This window comes from Beauveria bassiana, assembly GCF_000280675.1.
Source record: "Beauveria bassiana ARSEF 2860 unplaced genomic scaffold BBA_S00024, whole genome shotgun sequence".
NCBI lineage: Eukaryota > Fungi > Ascomycota > Sordariomycetes > Hypocreales > Cordycipitaceae > Beauveria > Beauveria bassiana.
Genome location: NW_007930859.1, coordinates 166,786 through 187,740, shown reverse-complemented (window position 1 = coordinate 187,740; position 20,955 = coordinate 166,786). Strand labels below are relative to the sequence as shown.

The 20,955-nt window shown below is 54.6% G+C and overlaps 4 protein-coding genes across 4 annotated transcripts; 2 read left to right on the top strand and 2 right to left on the bottom strand.

The window, feature by feature from the left end:
• Positions 1 to 880: 880 nt before the first annotated feature.
• On the bottom strand, positions 881 to 2,271 carry BBA_07340 (monocarboxylate permease-like protein; the record flags this gene model as incomplete). Its single annotated transcript, XM_008602437.1, has 2 exons — positions 881 to 1,843; positions 1,972 to 2,271. 2 exons carry the CDS (start codon positions 2,269 to 2,271, stop codon positions 881 to 883), a joined length of 1,263 nt encoding a protein of 420 aa, XP_008600659.1.
• A 1,218-nt stretch (positions 2,272 to 3,489) lies between these two features.
• On the top strand, positions 3,490 to 5,912 carry BBA_07339 (Putative Zn(II)2Cys6 transcription factor; the record flags this gene model as incomplete). The annotated part of the gene is made up of 3 exons (XM_008602436.1): positions 3,490 to 3,530; positions 3,589 to 4,093; positions 4,164 to 5,912. 3 exons carry the CDS (start codon positions 3,490 to 3,492, stop codon positions 5,910 to 5,912), a joined length of 2,295 nt encoding a protein of 764 aa, XP_008600658.1.
• Positions 5,913 to 6,117: 205 nt separating this feature from the next.
• BBA_07338 (tenellin polyketide synthase) lies at positions 6,118 to 19,045 on the bottom strand (the record flags this gene model as incomplete). Its single annotated transcript, XM_008602435.1, has 3 exons — positions 6,118 to 14,325; positions 14,423 to 17,645; positions 17,769 to 19,045. The coding sequence occupies 3 exons, from the start codon at positions 19,043 to 19,045 to the stop codon at positions 6,118 to 6,120; spliced, it is 12,708 nt and encodes a 4,235-aa protein (XP_008600657.1).
• Positions 19,046 to 19,718: 673 nt separating this feature from the next.
• BBA_07337 (Alcohol dehydrogenase) lies at positions 19,719 to 20,885 on the top strand (the record flags this gene model as incomplete). The annotated part of the gene is made up of 1 exon (XM_008602434.1): positions 19,719 to 20,885. The coding sequence occupies one exon, from the start codon at positions 19,719 to 19,721 to the stop codon at positions 20,883 to 20,885; it is 1,167 nt and encodes a 388-aa protein (XP_008600656.1).
• Positions 20,886 to 20,955: the final 70 nt, after the last annotated feature.

Here is a 20,955-nt window from a genome sequence, read left to right as displayed (position 1 = left end):
ACCTTTAATCTCCTCTTTTACTGTCAAAGGTATAACCTCATCTGGCAGGCTACTTCTTATGCCATCAGTCGTTTCTCGCAGCGTGGACACTTGCGTCAACTTTTTCGGTAGCACGGGGTATATCCCCACCCGCAGCAAAACCCTGTCCCCCGAATCCCGAATCAGTATAAAGCAGCTTTGTAGAGTAAGACTTGCATACGTCATTTTGTCAAATACTGAATGGAACACCGTAGACTCTGGATTAATTGACAATAACGCCATCTCATACTATGTACGCCTACAAAAAAAAAGTCATGTACGCGAGCATCATGACGCCTTGAGCCTCGAAGCCGACCGTGTGGGCTCCAATGCAAAATTACCATTTGCATCCTTAGAGGACGTTCCGTATTTACTTGGCGCTTCCCCCTCCTAATCTGGCTCGAACCGTCCAAGATGCGTCGCTGGCGCGCCAGTCATTCGTTTCTGATGTTCTCTGGCAATTAGGTTAGGCGAACACCAGATGGAGATGAGCGTAGTAATGAGGACGGATATGAGATGCTTTCTAGGGTAGTATGGAGGTGGCGGACACACCAAATCGGTACGCTCGATGAACAAGGTTCTCGCGAGGCTATCCCTCCTAGCTATGGCCGCATCAGATCGGATAAAGCAAATCACTGGGTCACCTGTATCTTGAGGTGCAGCAATTGACGGAATCTATGCTGCCCTAGACAATTGCTCATTAATATATGCTAGTACGGGAATTAATTGGTAGCTTTCTAGAATAAAAGCATTTAAAAAAAATTTATCAACAGCGAGGGTCTACAAGCGTTGGCGGCATGCCCGCTTAAGTTGTTGTTCTAACCTCTAAAATAGAAGCGGACATTTATACCAATACACGACCTTAGGCCCTCCCCAACAGGCCCTGTGGGAAGAACCATTTGTTCGCATACGCAAGACAACCACCAAATAAGCACACGCTGCCACTGAACACGGCTGCCTGGAAAAAATTTCCCTTGTAATGCTCAACTAGGACGCCGTCCAAAGGCGGGCCCACGAGCCCTCCAAGAGCAGCAAAGGCCATACCCATACCGGCATATGTGCCCACATCTCTGACATCGGGACAGCACACGGTAAAGGCGACCGAGGCACCCGAGATGATGGTGCCCGAGGTGAAGCCAAATATGACCGCGTAAACAATCAGAGCTGCGTTGGACTTGGCCTCGTTCATGCAAAAAATGACAATGGCAGTGGTAACTGCTCCGACTGAGTAGACGTTGAGCTTGCCGAGCTTGTCCGCCATCACGCCCGGGATGATACGACCAAACGTCGACGAAGCGTTGAGGATTGCAGAGAGATAGCCGGCCAGCGTTGGTTGCATGCCGCGCATGGTGGCATACGTCGGGATGAAGAATAGAGGAAGAAACATGCCAATGAAGACGAAGAATGTGGCCAAAGTCAAGACAATGAGCTTGGGGTCTCTAAAGGCCTCGGAAAGCCAAAAGGCTCGAGCGCGTGGTGGGAGTCGAGCCTTGACAGTGAAAACAGCAACGACTAAAAATGGCAGCATGAGGAAGCCGATGACACGAATGCTCCAGCCGAAACCCAAATTGGTGCCGTTGAGCATCTTGGATAGGGCCATGGGCATGATGATGCCGCCGATAGAAGAGCCAGAGACGGCGACGCCGATGGCCGCCGCACGGTTCACGTCAAAAAATTGCGAAACCGCTGCCATGGAGGGGAATTGCAACAAGCCCTGAAGGATGCCCTGCAACACTGCTTGGCATAGCATAAACTGCCAGTACGACTTGCAAAGGCTGAGAAGCATCATGGAGACAATGTATAGGATAGCGGCTGGTTGAATTATCTAAAAGACGTTGCCATTAGTACACTTATTCAAGTTGGGCGCCGACAAAGAAGGTCTTGACTTGCCTTTGCGCCATACCGATCAAATAACGGCCCCCCAATCATGCCGGAAAAGAATTGCAAAAAGACACCCAGCGAACCAATCCAGGCAAGCTTGGAGGGGGAAGTGCCGTGAAGCTGGTGTTGGATGTAGTAGTCGGCCAGCACGCCAAACGAGTTGGAGAAGCCCAGGCAACAAAAAAAGACACAAAAGGCGCCGCCCGCGACGAGCCAGGCCTCGAGGCCACCATCGGGCGCTTTGGACATGTCGGCGCTGCCATTCGTGGCGGCGTGGTTCTCGGGCTGGCCCAGCTCGGCGCTGGCCTGTGAGGAGTCGGTACGCTTTTCAGTGGGCGGGCTCGATGCCGTTTGAGAATCGTAGGTTGCCATGATTGGGTTTAATTCACAATGGCGAGGACGGCGTAGTGTAGTCTGCTTGTAATGCTAGGATGCGCGAGTGTAGGCAGACGACAATGCTTTTTGCTCTTATATACAGACTGTCAAAGTCGGGAATTGATGCCCGAGTTTGGCCATTGAGCTAAAGTCGGCCTCAGGTCGGATCTGATAAAAAATTAGTGGCGAATTGTTGCTGAAAAATGGGAATCAGGGGTCAATACATGGTGTGAAATTATTTCCGATCTTATCAGTGCGGTTAAATTGGGCTTTAAAAACATCTTGGGTGTGAAATACGAATAATAACATGGTCCCTTTAAGGTGACTGACTGATTAGGAGGGGTGAAAGTCGGCAAATGCGCGCGAGTTTTGCTAACATAGCAAACCAGGCTGGGATGAGACTCGGGAATTAGGAGCTTGGCCCCACGCTAGTTCTGCCGTAAGACTACTACAGATAAAAGAGAAGTAGACAAGTATCTAGTTAATTACTCTGTCCTTTAACGTCTTATATAAGCTCGATTTCCGCGTCGGAATTACGATATTACCCCTAGAGACAATTTTTATTATAGCTGCATTAGCCTTGTGTGAGTCGGGTACTATAGGATATGCTGTAGAGTAGATTTGAAGCTAATAGGTCCCACCTTTATCCGTAGAAGCTGTAAACAGGACTTCAGAGAAAAGATCATCGATAATGACTAGGCGTATTAAATCAGATGGAAATTGCAAGGGAATATAATAGCGCTATCATAACACCTCCATTACTCTATGACCGAAGTCAACCATCCCTGCTACGAGAACAGCGTTCTGCTGTAGTCACCTGATCCATAAACTGCGCAAGTGGATTGTTGCGCCAGCCGTTTGCCGAGAGAAGCAGCCCGATTCCGACTCGAGGCTTCTCCAGGGAAACACATTTCATTTCCACACCAGTGCCGAATTCCACCGAGTCCTGCCGTATATTCTGTATTCTGCTGCAAGAGTGTGGTACCTGTCATGCGATGCTGTTGTTCGCTAGAGGAACGCGCACAACAAAGCAATAATAGGGGTATTGACGACGCCAGTCTACCCGTGTGCCTCCAGCACTCCTGCCTTCTGCATCGACGAGCAAACCACGTCAACATTCTGAAAGCCCCAATTCTAGCTTCCTCACACTGAATTGATCAGTCGACTGTTCCCGCGCTTAGGCTGTTTCGAGTGAGGGACCTTTGCGTCGTCATCATGGAAACAACGGTCAAGGCTGGGCCTGGACGACCATTGGTGTAAGTCCTTGGCTAATTATTTTGTCACGGAATCTTGCTAGAGAAGCTGAACAATCAGGTCTTGCACTGTTTGTCGAAAGCGCAAGCTAAAATGCGACCGTCAACATCCCTGCCGGAATTGCCTGCGATCGCGATCAAAGAACCCAGAGCGAGACTGCGTCTATGAGGACGTCTCAACTCTTGACCCCGCGCGACAGTCTCGACGCCGGTCATCTATGAACCAGAAACGGCTGACACCTTTATCTACACCTCGACTCATCTCGCCAGCTGCGGGCCCTCTTTCATCTGATGAAGCAGAGGCGGTTGTGGTGGTGCCTCGAACACGGGCGGCGACGCCATCTGCGTCTCAATCGCATGCCACTAAATCAGACTACAATCAATCATACCCCTCGATTTCCGCGCCTCAGTCAGTACGAGGGCCCAAGTCCTTGGCGAGTGACGTCTGCTCCAACCAGCAGCCAGTGGGAAGCACATTCTTCGGAAACACTATGGCTGTCGCTCGCGGCGTGACACATAAGGCGCGCTTCTATGGTCAAAGTCACTGGCTCACCATCATTATGATGGTACGTCTTTTTCACGACAAAATCTGCAACGTCTCGGTTCTCAGTCTTTGCCTTGCTCACAGTTTTCTAGTTTCCAGACCTAGCAGAGACCATCGTAAAGGATTTGTGCGTCGAGGACTCCAAGGCGCTCTCGGCGATGCGCAAGTGCAAAGCTCTGGCGAGAGAAATCAAGATACAGAGGGCGCCAGTCTGGCCAACTGCACCGACTGCAGTTTTACCCGCAAAGAACTTGGCCGATGAGTTGGTCGACTCGTACCTAGACACTTCCGAGACCCTGTACAGGGTCTTGCACATGCCGTCTTTCAGAAGGGATTACGATTCTCTTTGGCTACTCGGCCAGGATGCGTTGCCAGACAAGGCCTTTTTGATGCAGCTCAAACTAGTACTGGCCATTGGGGCTACCACCTACGACGACACATTTTCTCTACGCTCCTCGGCCATGACCTGGGTGTACGAAGCCCAGACGTACCTGTCAGAACCGGGCAGCAAATCGCGGCTCAGCATCCAGTCATTGCAGATCAGTGTCTTACTTTTGATAGCACAAGAGGCGATAGGTCTTGAGGCTCATGCGCTTTGGATCGCAGCTGGTGCTCTTGTCAGGACTGCCATGCACATGGGCCTGCACCGAGATCCGACGGACCAGTTTGTTGCGTCGCGCCCAAGACTTGCGCATGAAATGTGTCTTCGACTGTGGAACACGGTGCTGGAGCTGGCTCTGCAGTCAAGCTTTGTAGCTGGAAAGCCTCCGCTCGTCTCGACTGACGATTTTGACGCACCTTGTCCTGGAAACTTTGACGACGATCAATTGATGCCCGAAGTAAAAGACCCTTTGCCGAAGACAGAGCAACAGTTTACCCAGATGACAATTCCCATTGCGCTACGGAAAATGTTTCCACTTCGCTTGGCAGTGGCCAAGATGCTCAATGACGTCAATGCGCAGGTAACTTACGAAGAAGCCCAAAAACTTGACCAAGGGCTGCGAGACGTATACAAAGACGTGTTTCGGACGCTTACACGTGCTGGGCTCATTCATCCGGCGTCGGCGCCGCGTTTTGACATTAAGGCCCTGGATGTTATTGTACACCGGTACATTTCGTCCCTGCACGTTCCGTTTCTCGAGAAAGCACAACACGATCCTACCTACGCATTCTCGAGACAAGCCGCTGTGGATAGAGCCCTGCGGATTTGGCGTGCGGCGAGCTCATCCTGGCAAAGGGCGCCGCTCGGCATAGGCACAGAGTCTATTATTGACTTTGCAAATTCATCCGCGACGGACAAATTTGGTCGCTTTGCACGGTGCGGATCTGCAGCAGGATTTTTTCGCTCTGCTGCGTTTCACGCCAACTTGACTGTAGCATTCGAGCTGAGGACACAACTGCAGGAACAAGAGAGCCTGGGCCCGGCCATGCTACGGCCAGATCTCATCTCCGTGTTGGAAGACGCTAAACACTTTACTATGCAAAGTATTGATGCCGGCGAGACAAATGTAAAGGGGTATCTGTTCATTTGTCTGATCACGATGCAAATTTACAGTCTGCAGCAAGGCATGGGGCCCGACGACACTCGAAGTGCCATACTCGGCGCCGTGGAGGACGCCTTGGATGTTAGCCTGAACAGTCTTGAGAATATGCGAAGAGCAGGAGCAGCCCGGAGGGTTTCAAACTCTAACCTTGATAGCACATTTGCGACGGCGATGGCGACGCCGCCAGGCATGACTGAAGGCTACGATTCACAGGTAAGATGCTCTGATGGCCGCCTCGCTTCTTTTACTTATGAATCGATGTTAGATGCCTCATATGATGTTTCAATCGACGAATGAAACGCTAGATTTGATGAATTGGATGATTACTGACGAAGGAACGCTGGACGGGTCGTTTTGGGTTGGGGGTAATATGGGGTCAAGATGATGAACCAGATGAAGCTTTTTCTCGGTGCAATGAAGATGACGCAGCATGCTGTCATGATTGAACAATAATGACTATTAAAATCTAAATATAATCCAAAACTGTAAACTTGAGAAATTCTCAAACTGCTTGCTCTCCCATATAAGGAAAAACCATGGACGCGTCACCCTCTAAAAAGGTCTCGAGATAGGCGCTAATCAATGGATCCATGCCGGCGTCGACGGCGCGGATGATCCATTGTCCAAGTTGAACACTTTCAAAGCGTCCTCCATAGACAGATTCCATGTGCTCCCGAAACTCGTGAATCGGCACCTTGACGCCTCCGGAATGATGCCTATACACGACGGCAGGTCCCTCTTGCGGACGCTCATCCGCGAGCCCGAGGATGTCGCCCACCATTTCCTCAACCACCTTGTCCACCTGCCCAAAGTCCAAGTATCCCTCGGCCCTGTGCTCCGGCAACGACGGCACGCAACGCATCGAGGTCGAGTAGCGCAGAATGGCGTTGAGCGCATCAGAGTTGGGCGCGCGATCGCTAATCAGCGCGCAGGGCCTATGTATCGAGACCCTCCACGGCATCACTGTCGTCGTCGTTTTCGTTTTCGTTTTGGAGACGTCGGACATGCTCGCCGTGAGCTTCTCCAAAAACGCCTCGCTGGCCCACTTACTCGCCGTAAAGCCCTGCGCGCCCGGCGGCGGGGGGAACGCGGCGGCGGAACCCGGAGGCGGCGCGGTGCTGCCCGTCAGCAGCGCGACGCGGTTTGACGACGCAAACGCGAGCGGGATGGGCGGGGAGCGGCTCAGGGCGAGGGCGCAGAGATGCCGGGTCGAGGCAAAGTTGGGCGCCGACAGCGTGGCGTACGTGTTGAGGCAGTGGCCCATGGAGCCGGCGTGGACAATGACGTCGGCGGTTTGCGAAAGCGCAGTCTGGTCCGCGGCGGTGAGGCCGAGAGCGGGAGCGGCCAGGTTGCCAATGTAGCAACGCACTTTTCTTCTTGTTCCGTCGGCTTGTTGCTGCAAGAAGGGCTCGAGTAATGATTGCTCGTCGACGGGTACAGCGACGCAGTGCACCGTAGAGACGCGAGGTGACTGGACAAGGCGCTCGAGGAGCTGGCCGCCGAGGAAGCCCGTGGCGCCTGTTAAAAGAATCTGCAGCCCGGACGTCTTGCGTGGTCGCTGCGTAGAGGAGGACCCTGCAGAAGATGAAGAAGAAGAAGAAGACGAAGAAGCAGAGGAATGCTGCAGCTTTTCAATCTGTGCCAGCATCGAGGGCGGCACAGCCACCTCGGCCGCCCAGTCAATGTCCTCTTCCGCTTCATCGTCGTCGCTCCGCTGCTCCGCGACGCACCGCGCCATGCCGCTGAGCGTGCTGGCCTGGTACAGCGCCTTTGTCGAGACGCGCACGCCCATGGACTCGCGGATGGCGGCCTGCAGCTTCATCAGCAGCAGAGAGTTGCCGCCGCGCAGGAAAAAGTCGGACTCGGGCGTGATGCGCACACTGTTGGTGGTGGTGGTGGTGGTGGCGTCGCGGGGCAGAACACGCTCCCACAGCAGCCGTAGCTCACCTTGACGGACCGTCATCTTTTCGCCGCCGCCGCCCGAGGGGGTGTTGTTGTTATTGTTGTCGTTGGATGGAGAAGTGGCGGCGGCGGCTTCGTCTTGCGGGGAGAGAGGCAGAGCGGCAATGGCCGTGCGGTCGAGTTTGCCATTGGCATTGGTCGGCAGCGAGGGGAGCAGGGCAATGGCTGCGGGAACAGAATACTGGGGTAGCAGCTCCGAAACGCGACGAAGAATGGCGGTGGCGGCGTCTTGTTGCTCTCCTCCCCCGCCCGTAGTTTCTCTGCTGCTCTCGTGCGAGCGCGCGCAGTGTGCGACGAGCACGTCCCCGCGACGGGATACAACGGCAGTGTGAATCAGGCCCTGTGAAGCTTGGAGCAGAGCGGCTTCGACCTCGCCGAGCTCGATACGAAGACCGCGGAGCTTGACCTGGTTATCTCCCGTGATGCGCCCAAAGCAGAGCAAGGTGCCGTCGGACAGCAGACGGCCCTTGTCGCCCGTGCGATACAACAACATGCCATCCTCCTCGCCGGGGGTCTGCAAAAACCGGGCTCGCGTCTCCTCGGGCATGTCCAGATACCCCAAGGCAACGCCAGCGCCGCCAATCACGATTTCACCCGTGTGGTTGACAGGTAGCCAGGCGCCGCCGGCAGGGTCCCTGATGCGGATCGAGTAGTTGGGAAGCGCTTTGCCCACAGCGTAGTTGGCCAGCTCGCTCTCGCCTGGCAGCTGCTCGTGGCTGTCTTGCGAGTCGAGAGCGATGGACTGAAACGATATCGCCGCCGTCGTTTCCGTCGGCCCATAGCAATTGGACACCACCACCAAGTCCTTGCGCTCAAGACGGCGTCGCAGTTCATCTTTTAGGAGCTGCGGGATCGGCTCGCCGCCCATGCACAAATGCTTCCATGACGTGGCCTGCGCGAGCGCGTCGGATCCATACTGCAGCCAAGCGAGGTACTCTGATGGCGTAGCGATTGTGAGCGACACCTTGTGCTGGGCCATGAGGCTTGTCAGTTCCATCGGATCACGTCTGACATCTTGCGGGACAATGACAAGACAGCCGCCGTTGGCGAGAGCGCAAAAGACTTGCACCAGAGACATGTCAAAGCCGAGCGAGCTCTGCTGCAGGACGCACTCGCCTCGTTGCAGACCGAGAATGTCCGTCTTTAGCGCAATGTGGTTGCCAAAGTTTGCTTGCGTGAGCAAAACGCCCTTTGGGGTGCCCGTTGAGCCACTGGTGTATAGCAGGATGGCGGGGGCGTTTGGCTCGGCATTGAGCGGCGCCATGTATCCAGTCTCGTCTGGCGACAAGTCGTCTAGTGTGAGCTCGCGAGCCGGCTCGTGGCCAGGAGCACTGATTACAGCGCTGAGCTTGTGGGCGCGCTCTCTGGTAGCCGCGTGGGAGATGATTAGGCTTGGTGTGCAGTTTGATGCTAGAGACTGATGACGAGCCTCGGGCAGACTGGTGTCAAGAGGAACATATACACCGCCGATATGGAGAATGGCCAGCATGGCGACAATGGCATCAATCGAGGGGTTGCATAAGACTGCGATGCGAGAACCGACACTGCAGCCTGCGTTAACGAGGGCGCTGGCTGTGTGGTTAACCTTAGAGGCTAATTGAGCATAAGAAAGCTCGTTTCGACCATCTTTGATTGCAGACTTGGTCGAGTGCTGCTGGCAGATACTCATCACTCGCTCAGACAGCGTACGAGGCCACCCAAAGCTCTTCTGCGCCCCCTTGCCCAAGTCCAGAGCATGCTCGACTTTACTCTGGTCATGTACTACACAGTCGCCGACGCTCTGGGCCGTGTCTGACAAGAATCCCGCCAGCACATTCAAGTACGCGTCGAGGAGCGCTTCAGTCGCCTGCATAGTGTACCGGGATTTCTGGCAGACCACCTCGACCGCGATTCGGCCGCCCGGCATCTCGCTGACCAGGACGCTAATCTCGAAAGGATTCTCCGCATCTTTAAAGTCGTCGGCAAGCAGCTCCATCTCGCACTCGCCTCCCAGGCTTTGCTTGGAGGCTATCGCGGCCGCTGGGCGATAGTTGAGGGCGACCTGGAACAGCGGCGTGCTGCCAGCGGGCCGCGGCGCCTTTACCTTGTCGAGGATGCTGTCCAGCGGCACCTGGCCGTGCGCAAAAGCGGCAAGGGCTTTGGAAGATGCGGCGCGGGCGACGTCTGCGAGGGTCGCGGAGGGCAGAATTCGGGACCGGACGGGGAGCATATTGACAAAACAGCCAACCATGCGCGAGGCACGAGAGTCGCTGCGGTTGGCATCCACGATGCCTACACAGACGTCTTCGATGCTGCCCAGACGCGCAATCACCACTTGCAGCACGGCAATGTGAAGGTTAAAGGGGCTGACGCGGAGATTCTTGCACGTCTTCTTGATGGCGGCGTCGCCGCCTTGTTCATGGGCAAGCTCGCGCAGTACACGATGCGTTCCGACTGCGCCTCGTTGAAGAGTCGGCAACGCAACGGATAGCGGCGGAAGCATCTCTGGAATCGTCTCAAACTCGGCCTGCCAGAATTCCAACGACTCTTTCCACGCGCCCGCGTGTTCCTGCTGTCGCTGATGCGCAGCCAGGTCGAGGTGCGATCCCGCAGAAGCCTTGTCGAGCGGCAGCATGCGGTATGCCTTGTCCAGATCGGCCAAGAAGATGGAAAAGCTAATCGCGTCCATGACGATGTGGTGATAACCAAATAGCAGCGAAAACTCTTCTTCTTCCGCTGCCGCTGTGCCGGGCCGCGGGCCAACAACCACCAGCTCCAGCGTCTGCCCGCTCTCGACGCTCCACACGCGCGTCTTGAGCTTGCGCAGCTCCCTCTGCAAGTCTTGTTCCTCGCCGCCCGGGACAATGGTCATTTGAGACGCAGACGACGCCAGAAGGCCCTGCATGGGCTGCCCGTTGTCGGCGCTGGCGTAGAAGCACATGCAAAGACACTCGTGGTGGTTGGTGACGGTCTGCAGGGCGTGACGGAGGCGCACCATGCTGAGGGGCCCGCGGACGCGGTAGTGGAATACCATGTTGTAGGCGTCTGGTTCTGCAATGTGCTTTGATAGAAACCAGATGCGGGACTGGGCGGGCGACATTGGCGCCTCTCGTAGTACGTTTGGACGCGCAGTCGCTGCTGGTTGGGTGAAGAAGCCATTCGACGAAATCTCTCTGGGCGCTTGATTGTCCGATCCGGAATCAGAGTTGCAATTGCTAGATTTGCTGGGAGTTGACTCGCCGTTGTTCTCAGATGATTGAAGAGTAGACTCCTGCAGACTGTCATCCAACTCGGAGACGCTGCTGCTCGTGGTGAAATTGGCAGTGGAAGAGCCTCCCCTGTCTGACGCTTCAAGTACAAGAGGTTCCGTTCTTTCCGCCGCTGTACCTACTACTTGTACAGTCTCAGGAAACTCTTGTGCTTTGCCCTTCTTACTTGGCCCTGTTTCCTTGTCATTTAGTGGTGGGAGAGCAACGGGTTGGTTCCCAGAAGCCTCTTCGAGTTGTGCCCGTTTCTTCGCATCCTGCCGGGCGAGCTTGGCTGCCAATGCGGACAGCTGCCCGACCGTGCTGCCCCCTAGAATCTTCATGACGGGAACGTCGACGCGCAGCTGCTTCAAGAACCAAGTCCGAATCTCAACGGCCACCAGAGAGTCGATGCCCAAGTCAGTCACCGGTCTGCCCGCACTGTCCTCGCCGATGCTTCCTAGGGGCAACAGCAGGATACCTTCAAGCTTGGTGGCAAACCCCTTGAGCGCGGCGGCAGCAGCCTCTTCATCTGTTGTTGCTTCGCTGACCTGCTGCGCTAGACTGTCTGCCGCCGATGCGGCTGCTTGCTCCGAGGCAACCATCTGATTCTCCAGAGTGCTAAAAGGCAGCATGTGGCCGAGCCGAGGATCAGAAATCCACACTGGCTTTCGTTTAGCGACATCCAGAGGTTTCGTCGGCGGCTCAATACCCATTATGATGTTGTGGGAGCCGCTCCGGCTGTCTGGCTGCCCTCCGCGGACCGCCTCGGCAAAGGCATGATGCACATCAGTCTCCGAGACGCTCATCACTCGCGTGGTACCTAGGCTCATCTGCACCTTGCTGTCGTCAACCAAGCGGGCAACGTAGCCCGTGTCGCAGACATGACCGACATGGATAATGGAAGCTGCGAGTCCTCTCGAGCGCCGATTCGTGACTAGGCTGTCCATGTAGAGATTTGCGCAGTGGTAGTTTGACTGGCCTGTATTATTCAGAATGGCAGCGCTCGAGCTTAGCAAAACAAAAAAGTCGAGAGGCTCTTGGGCGAAAATTGAGTCCAGATGCTCCGTGCCTTGCATCTTGGGACCAAGGACATTGTTCATATGATCGACATTCATGTCCAGAAAGAGCTTGTCACGCAAGACCATGGCGGCATTGCATACACCAGCAATGGGCGGCATGGTGTCTCGAATCATGTCCACGACAGTCTGCACACAGTCTTTGCTGCAAGCGTCCATTGGCACAACTTTAACGGCGGCGCCGTAGCGCCTCGCCTCGTTCAGCATTTCTGGATCGGCTTTGGGATTGCGGCTCGTCACAACAACATGTCGCGCACCATTGCGCACCATCCAACGGCATATAGACGTGCCAAGCCCGCCTGCTGCGCCAACCATGAGATAGGTTCTGTCGCTCTTGAAAAGCCCACGGGTCTGGAGGGGCGGTACAGTCACCAGTATAGAGTCCTTCTCCTGCCAATCTGTCATGTACACGCTGTGCATGAGCGAGTGACTGAGCTTGCCCGCAAGTTCCGCAGCTGTAAACGTTTGGACATTGCCGTTCCAGCTAAACTCGGCATTCGACTGCGTCTTTGCATGTGAATATGCATCAGCAAGAGTGTCGGGAGAGCATTGAGACATTCGCGAAAGCAGACAGGCGTCGAGACGGTGCACCGTGCTTGTCGTTGATAAGCAGGACTCGAGAGTACGGCACGCGTCAAAAGACTCTGTGTCGCCAAGGCAGTCAATGAATACCTCAACATCAGCGGGCATCATTTGACTCAGGGCAAACTTGCTAAGTAGAGGCTGGACCTTGAGCCAGTCGCCCGGGGCAGAAGTACGTGTAGATGCAAAGTAAACCTTGCTCTCACGGACCGCGAATCTTTCCGAGGTCAGCTTGGCTAATTCTTCGTCGGCGCCGTAGATCAGAGCTGTTGATTGACCCTGGCCATGACGCCCGACTGCAGAATCCAGAGCTTGCATAGCCATGTGCTGGAATACTCGGAAAAGGGTTTCAGGTTTCACATCAGCCTCATCAATCATGGCTACTGCCTTGGACTCGACGGCAACAATCGAGGCATTGCTGGTGGAGAGCGCTATTACCGGAACAGATGTTTCAGCCGTCCGTGTCCAGCCGCAGACAAGGTAGAGACAGGTGCCGTCCAGCGCTTCGGGGATGTGCAGAGTTGATTCGACTTGAATGTGTACTTTCGAATCTGTAGACTGGCTGGAGATTGCATGCTCGACAGCAAAATCTTCAACAGGTCGAAGCAGCATCTTGGCGGGCCCGGCCACGGCTTGGACGGAAACACAGCGAGCGTCCACTGTCGTAGATATAGCCCTAGTGGAAGCAAGATACGTGTCATTCAGGGACTTGCGCGCTTTGACTCGGGGAATCATCATGGTACCGTTCGACAAAAGCTCAGCCTCTGGTTCATGCAACCACAACACTTGCTGGCTACTGCCATCTGCACCGTCTTCGTCGACATTGGCTGCGTGACGACCATCATCAGATCGTAGTCGCAGGAACGCTTCTAGCAAATTTCTTGCCGTCGCGGAAGAAGTTGCTCTGGGCTCAATGCCAAGAACTTGGGTGCGAATATGAGGGATTTCTCCATCCAAGACGCGAGTGATGCCTCGAAACATGCTAGCTCTGGGAGTCATGGAGCTAGAGTGTTGGGCATTTGTCACCCACAAGAGGTTTCGCGTGTTGATGAAAAGTGTCTTTAGAGCATCCAGACACTTTGACGTCATGGCTGTCGTAAACAGTCCTCTGTCTAGCTCTTGCAGGCAAATCACATTCGAGTGAGCAGGCACGCCCTCGGCCTCGAGATGATTGACACTGGCAATGAGACGCACCTTGTGCCTCCACTGTCGAGGTAGCAGCTTTTGAATCTCTTTAATCATCTTCAACGTAGCGGTTGTTTGACCTCCGATGATGAGCAGCGGCTCATTCATAGGCAATAGGTTGGCCATTTCGGAAAGCGGGGAGAGCCGGGCATAGAACGTGTCATCCACGGCTTGACTCATAATCATGGAGTTTTGCTGCTTATCTTGCTGATCTTCCTGAACGTCGTGTACGATGTGATCGACGCCAGAGAACTGGGCCTTTTGGAGCTGGGCATCCCAGCCATCGGGGGACATGAGCGGGCTGAGCTGACGCTCCTTCTCCTCGGCAAGCCACCAGCCTTCGAGCCCACCAAAGTTAAAGGTAGCGCGAAGACTATCTGGGCCAGTCTTTTCGTTTAAGAGCAGATAGCCGCCGGGCTTCAAGAGAGATCGAACATTACCGAGCGTGACCCCCAGGTTCCTCGTGGCATGGAGGACATTGGTCGCAATGATGATGTCGTACGAGTTGAGATCAAAGCTCTGAGATGCTGGGTCTTTCTCAATGTCGAGGGCTCTAAAGACCATCCTGTGACGAAATGCGGAAAATCTCTCGACAGCATTCTCGAAAAAGCCAACCGAAAGATCTGTGTAAGTATAGGTGTCGAATGCCTCACCAATTGCACTCAGTGCGGCCCAGGTCTGTCATGTCGAGTTGGTATTCAACTTTTGCCAAAAAAACAAACAAAAAAAAAAAAAGAAAGAAAGAAAGGTAAAAAAGAAAAGAAAAACCACTTACTGTAGCGCCAGTACCAGCCCCAATCTCCAAAATCTTGCACCGCGGAAATTTAAAGGTAATTTCCTTGAGTGCATTGGCCAAGAAGAGGTTCGCCATGTGCATGCCCTTGTCTTCCGTGTAGAGGCGATCGAGGAGATTATCGACACGCAGGACCTCTAGCAAGTGCTTTTTGCCCCTGATGACATCTGCCACATTTTGCCCAACGGCGTGAAGCATCTGCAACTCGACAGCATCCGGGTATGCCTCATCAATGGTTTGGATGACCGTCCAGTCGTCTGCAAGCCATTCCGGGCGCAGGTGAAGATGCGTTTCCTCATGGACTTTGGCCAAATGATGGTCAAACGCCGCGAGCATGCGGGTGTGATACCAGTTTGCCTGACGCCTATCTGCGGTACTGAGCTCGCCCATAAGCTGTCGCACATAGAATAGGCTGACGCGCTCAATGGCTTCGCTCAGATTTTGCACCATGGCATCGGAAGTCTCGTCCCGAATAGGGTCCGACAAGCCCATGATGGAAATGTCTCTACCCCAAACTGTCTCATAAAAGAGAAGGCGATCCTTTGAGGCGTCCGGCTCACCAACCGCCCTCACTTCGAACCCCTCGACTTGGATGAGCGCCCTTTCGCTATCTGCGTCGTACACGTTGATATTTCCAGTCAAAGATGATGCAGTCTGATTCAGAGCCCAAGAATCAATCGCGGCGTTGAAATTCTCATTGTTTTGCAGTTTGGACCCCATCGCCAACGATGGTACGACCCTGACGCGCTCGATACGTGAAGGCAGCAATGCAGAGCTCAACTGCCCGCTGTCAGGGTGTGCCCGCGCAACAAAAATAGTCTGAAACGCAACATCCAAGATGGCAGGGTGAACAAGGTAGCAGTCATTCAGATCTGCAGTGGGCCAAGATGCGGTGGCTGTCGCATGCCCTAGACACCGGCTACTGCTGACGATGCGTCGGAAAGCCCCAGAGTACTCCAAGCCTATAGTCTCAAACACCGAATAGAGCTTCTCGCAGTCAAGTTGCTGCAAGTTGGAAACCGATGGCTCCCTAGGTGGCAGCTGCGGCGTGCTGTTCGCTGCCGCTTCGGAACCGAGCTTCGCGCCAAGGTGGACGGCAATGCGACCCTCGCAGGTATGAACAATGGATGTGCTGGCAGGACTGTTGTAGATGTAAAACGAAAACGATGCTGTCATCAGCTCGTCGCTTTTTTTCCCAGTCGAGGCGTATTCATCGAGCAGTCGCACTGTGAATAGTGTCTCGGTGCCTTCCTTGTTGTCGGCGACTACAACAGGGCGGAGAATGTCGACATCAGACACCTCAAGAAGAGAGACTTCTCTGCCTTGATCAAGTGCCAGACGTCGACCAGCCTCGATTGCCATGCTAATGTAAGCGGCTCCAGGCAGCAAGACCTCGCCGAGAACTCTGTGGCCCTGCGTCCAGGGCAGCTCGCTGACCTTGAGCAGGTTGCGCCAGCGAATCTCGCGCTCGTTGTCGTCGGGCATGCGGCGTCCGAGCAGCTCGTGGCTCTCGTCTTTGCCTGTGCGATAACGCCGAGAAATGCGAGACTCGCGCCAGTACTCTTCGTCGTGGTCCCACGGGTATAGTGGTAGATCCGAGATGAAAGGAGCTTCTGAGCCGCCATGTCCCTCGCATGTACCTGAAAATATCGATTGGTAACCTGTGATGTCGACAAAGGCCGGCCCCAGGTGCGACCAAATGTTTCCAATAGCCGTGGAGAATGCGACCGCATCGTTGGCACCACGGCTCAAAACCCCAGTGTACAATGGAGCAGAGCCATATACGGCCTTGAGAGTCTGCTCGGTCGGGCCCTTGAGAGCAGGGTGCGGCCCAACTTCAACAGCCAAGTCGAATGGGCCGCCGTGCCAGATGGTGGACTGAATAGCGCGGGAGAATTGGACTGTTTGGACCATGTTGGCAACCCAATAGGGCCCTTTCAGGCTATCCAGGTTTCTGTCACGACGCAGCAGCTCGGCGTCTCCTCGTACGCTCGAGCTCCACATACATTTCCTCCCGGGCGTCTTCGTCGGAGCGCTTACTTGAATATCACAAGCAAGAAGCGCTTTCAGGTACGGTTCAGCGCATGGGAGCATGTGATGCGAGTGGTACGCCGTGTCCACCTTTAACTCTCGCGCAAAGACACCGTCAGCGTCGAGCTTGGCCTTGGCGGCTTTGATCGCCTCCTTGTCTCCGGAAAGCGTGACACTTTGGGGCGCGTTGCTTGCGGCGACTTGAATGCGGCCCTCAAACTCGGGTAGACGGCAGAGTTTGACGGCGTCATCCATTGAGAGCCCAGCTGCCATCATACCGCCGGCCTCGTCAGACTGACCTCGCGCAAGCTTGGCATAGAGGCCGCGATAATAGGCAATCTGCATTGCGGCCTTTAGATTGATGATGCCGCTCGCATAGGTTGCTGCAATTTCGCCAGACGAATGGCCGACCACGGCATCAAAATAGACGCCAGACGCAGTGAGGACATTGACCAGAGCCAGTTGCACAGCTGTACATAGGGGCTGCGAAATCTCTGCCTCTCCCAGCCGAGACGTAGAGGCATCCTTTTTCAACTCTTCAGACAAGGACCACGCAGGGGCGTCTTTTAAAGGGAGAGCCTGCAAGACCGACTCACAGTCTGCAATAGTCTTTCGAAACAGTGGCGACTGGTGCATCATGTCGCGGCCCATTGCTGGCCACTGTGCTCCTTGTCCAGTGAATATACCAAGGATACCGGAAACTTCTTTCGGGTCAATGAGCAGCGGGGAGTAGCCGATGCGATTCTGCGAGGCCGGTGATTTGGCGTCGGCAGCATGAGCCTGGACAAAGTTGGCCATGTTTTCGACAAGCTCCTCACGAGATGCGCCCGAGAAGCTGGCTCGAACTCGGTGAGTCGATCGCCTCGAATGCATAAACTGGCTCAGATTCGCGACCCTAAGCTTGGGATGCTGCCTCAGATGCTGCGCATATGCATCTACGGTTCGCCACAAAGCGCCCCCTGTCTTGGCTGTAAGAACCAGCGGAACAGGAATCTCGACATCGTCATTGTTTTGCGTTCTGGCAATGGTCTTTTCCTCAGTCATGTCTCGTCGCCACTGTGAGCAGTAGCTCTGGCTAGCATCGTAGCGCTCAATGATGGCGTGGGCATTGGTTCCTCCGAATCCAAAACTATTCACACTGGCACGCAACGGTGTACCAGGAGCCAACTCGGGCCTGTTATATGTAAGTCTTTTGTATCAGTCATTGCCCCAAAAAAATCGTTCACAGAGTGGTAAAAAAGGACATGTATACATGTTAAAAAAAAGAAAAAAAAAGGAAAAAAAAAAAAAAACTTACCACGGTATCGCTTTCGTAGGAATCTGAAGTGGCCCATAGTAGCGCGCAATCTCTGGATTCAGCTTATCGAACCAGAGGTTGGGCGGAATGATGCCGTGTTTGAGGCTGAGAAGCACCTTGACAAGACCAGCCAGGCCGGCGCACCCTTCTAAATGCCCAACCACAGTCTTGATTGAGCCCACATACAGAGGATCGTCGACTGTAGTAGCTGCACCACCTCCATTGGTCCTGTGGCTGGGCAGGAACGCATCGCTAATGGCCCGCGCCTCGACCGGATCGCCCGCCCTTGTGCCAGTGCCGTGGCACTCGAAAAACTGCGGTCGGTCCCTGACCGGGTCGAGGCCGGCTTTGCGATATGTCTGGCGGATGAGCGCCGTCTGCGCCGCAGACGACGGCATCGTCAGCCCGGAGCTCAAGCCGTCCGAATTGACAAACGTGCTGCGAATGACGCCTTCAATCCGGTCGCCGTCTCGGAGAGCGTGGCCCAGCGTCTTGAGTACAACAGCCGCGGCCCCCTCGCCGCGCGCGTAGCCGTTGGCCGCCGCGTCCCACATGCGTGACCGCGCGTCGGGGGACAGCATGTGCAGCTTGGACTCGTAGATGAAGGGATCAGGGTCCAGGATGAGGTTGACGCCAGCGACAATGGCTTTTTCGCAGTCGCCGCTTTGCAGCGCGCGGGCGGCATTGTGCAGCGCCACGAGCGAGCTGGAGCAGGCCGTGTCAATCGTCTCGGAAGCACCCTTGAGGTCGAAAATGTACGAGATGCGATTGGAGATGATGCTGCTCGCGATGCCCGTGGCCGTATACTGCGGCATGGTCTCTGGATCGCGCCGCTGCACCTGGGCCCAGTCGGTCGTCATGACGCCCACATGGACCGACGTCAACGAGCCGCGAAGCTTGTCCAGTGGAATACCTGCCGTTTCTGTCGACTCGTATACTACCTCGAGGAGTGTCCGCTGTTGCGGATCCATGCTCGCCGCTTCGAGGGGGCTGATGCCGAAAAAGGAGGCATCGAAGCGGCTAATGTCCTCCTCGAGGGTGTAGGCTTTGTTCGAGACATCTGTCGAACCGTGGGTCTCGCCATCAGGATGATAATAGCGTCTCAGGTTAAGACGTTCAGGGTCAAGCTCCTTGAGGATATCTCGCGGTTGCTGGAGAAGGTCCCAGAGCTTGGATGGGGTGTTGCAACCACCTGGGAACCGATATGCAGAGCCGACAATGGCAATCGGTTCAGACACAGAGTGTGACTCTGATTCGTTCTGCTTCATGGGTGACATGCTCACGGTGTTTTGACGTAGGGCTACTTTTTGCTGAATCAAGGAAAATAAAAGGGCATATGTAGATACACTTTGCTAAACGAAAGATGATAAAGGGCGGTTGTAGAATGGTTGAACTTGCATGGGCAATAGGCAATACATGCAGTAATCACACTTTGCTAACATTTGTTGGAAGTAGTCACCTAGAGAACTTTCTATATTAGTCTCTTCCAGATTGTTTCCCTTTTGGTCTTATCTCCCTTGTCGACTCCTCAGCCAACAACATATTCCGTGCCTGTCCGTGAGTATAAACGGGCATCACCCAAGCCTCCTCATCCCACGTGGCAATATTGGGACAAGGCGTTCAGGCAAGGCTGCAGCGAACCAGGTCTTTTCCCCGAAACATTGACTCAAATGTAAGACAGACATGAACTTCGGCGGAAATCCACCCGCGTATCCTCTTTGAATCCTTGTCAGCACCGTGGAATTCTCCGCTCCGAGCCTCGTCAATGCTGACCCATACGTTCGGAGTGTCGACACAAGCCGGCAAAAAAGGTGCCACCACATTCAGCTCAAAATCACCTCGTAAAAGTTATAAAATACTCTTACATAATCGAATCGCTTACCGAGTCTCGAGTCTGCTCGAGATTTATTCGCGATTACAATCAACACAAGGACAGCCATTCAACCCATCATGGCAGCCATCTCTGCCCGACCACTCACTCAGAAGGCTCTCAAAGTAGCCAGTCCTGATACTCTCCATCTTGTTGCGGACGCTCCTGTCCCCACGCTTGACCAAGATGATTCAGTCTTGATCCGAGTCGTCTGCGTTGCCATCAATCCGGTGGATGGCAAGTCGGCAGAACTGTCTCCTACACCTGGCGCTACTAGCGGAACAGACTTTGCCGGCATCGTGGTCGCTCTACACGGTGATGCAAAGAGCAGGACCGAAACAGCAGACACAATCAAGACTGGTGATCGCGTCATGGGATTTGTCTTTGGCAATAACCCGCACGTACTCGGTAATGGCGCCTTTGCCGAGTACGTCACCTTGCCACGTCGATTCCTCTGGCGTGTGCCTGACCACATGTCTCTGGAAGCGGCAGCCTCCCTACCAGTTGGAATTGCATCAGTTGGCATGGCGCTGCATTATCTGCACATTTCCATGTCTTCCCTGCTCCAGGCAGTGTCGAGATCCATTGCGGCTGCATCCGCATCTCAACATCATGACGGTGCTTTTGACAGCGACGCCAACGTCTTCATCCTAGTCTATGGAGGCGGTACCTCGACAGGTGCTATAGCTATACAGATTCTCAAAGCTGCTGGTTTCCACCCCATCACATGCTGCTCGTCCGAGTCTGCAAGCCGTGCCAAACGTCTCGGTGCGGCCGCCACATTTGACTATCAATCAGCAACATGTGGCCGGGACATTCGCGACTACACGAATGACTCTCTGACGCTTGCCATTGACTGTCTGAGCGAGTCAGCCTCAATGGCCATTTGCTACGAAGCCATTGGAAGCGCGGGCGGACGCTACGTCTCACTGGACCCGTTCCCGGTACGCGGCTGTGTGCGTCGAAGCATCGTGCCGGACTGGATATGCTCCTTTACGCAATTCGGGCAGTCTATTCCTTGGGCCCCACCATATAATCTTGATGAGAGACCGGATGATCATCGCCTTGCCGAGGAGTGGTATCATCTGGCACAGAAACTGTTGGATGCCGAGTTGATTGAGGCGCCTACCCTAGAAATAAGAAGCGGTGGGCTGCTCCATGTACCAGAAGGAGTAGCTGCTGTCAAACTGGGCCAGATCAAGCGCCGAAAGCTGGTCTATCATATTTCAGAGGAGGCGCTGCCTTGAGTTGATGCTATACCTTGGGAATGTGAGATGTGTTGGGCATTGTTGCAATCCTGCTCTTGCATCGGTCAGC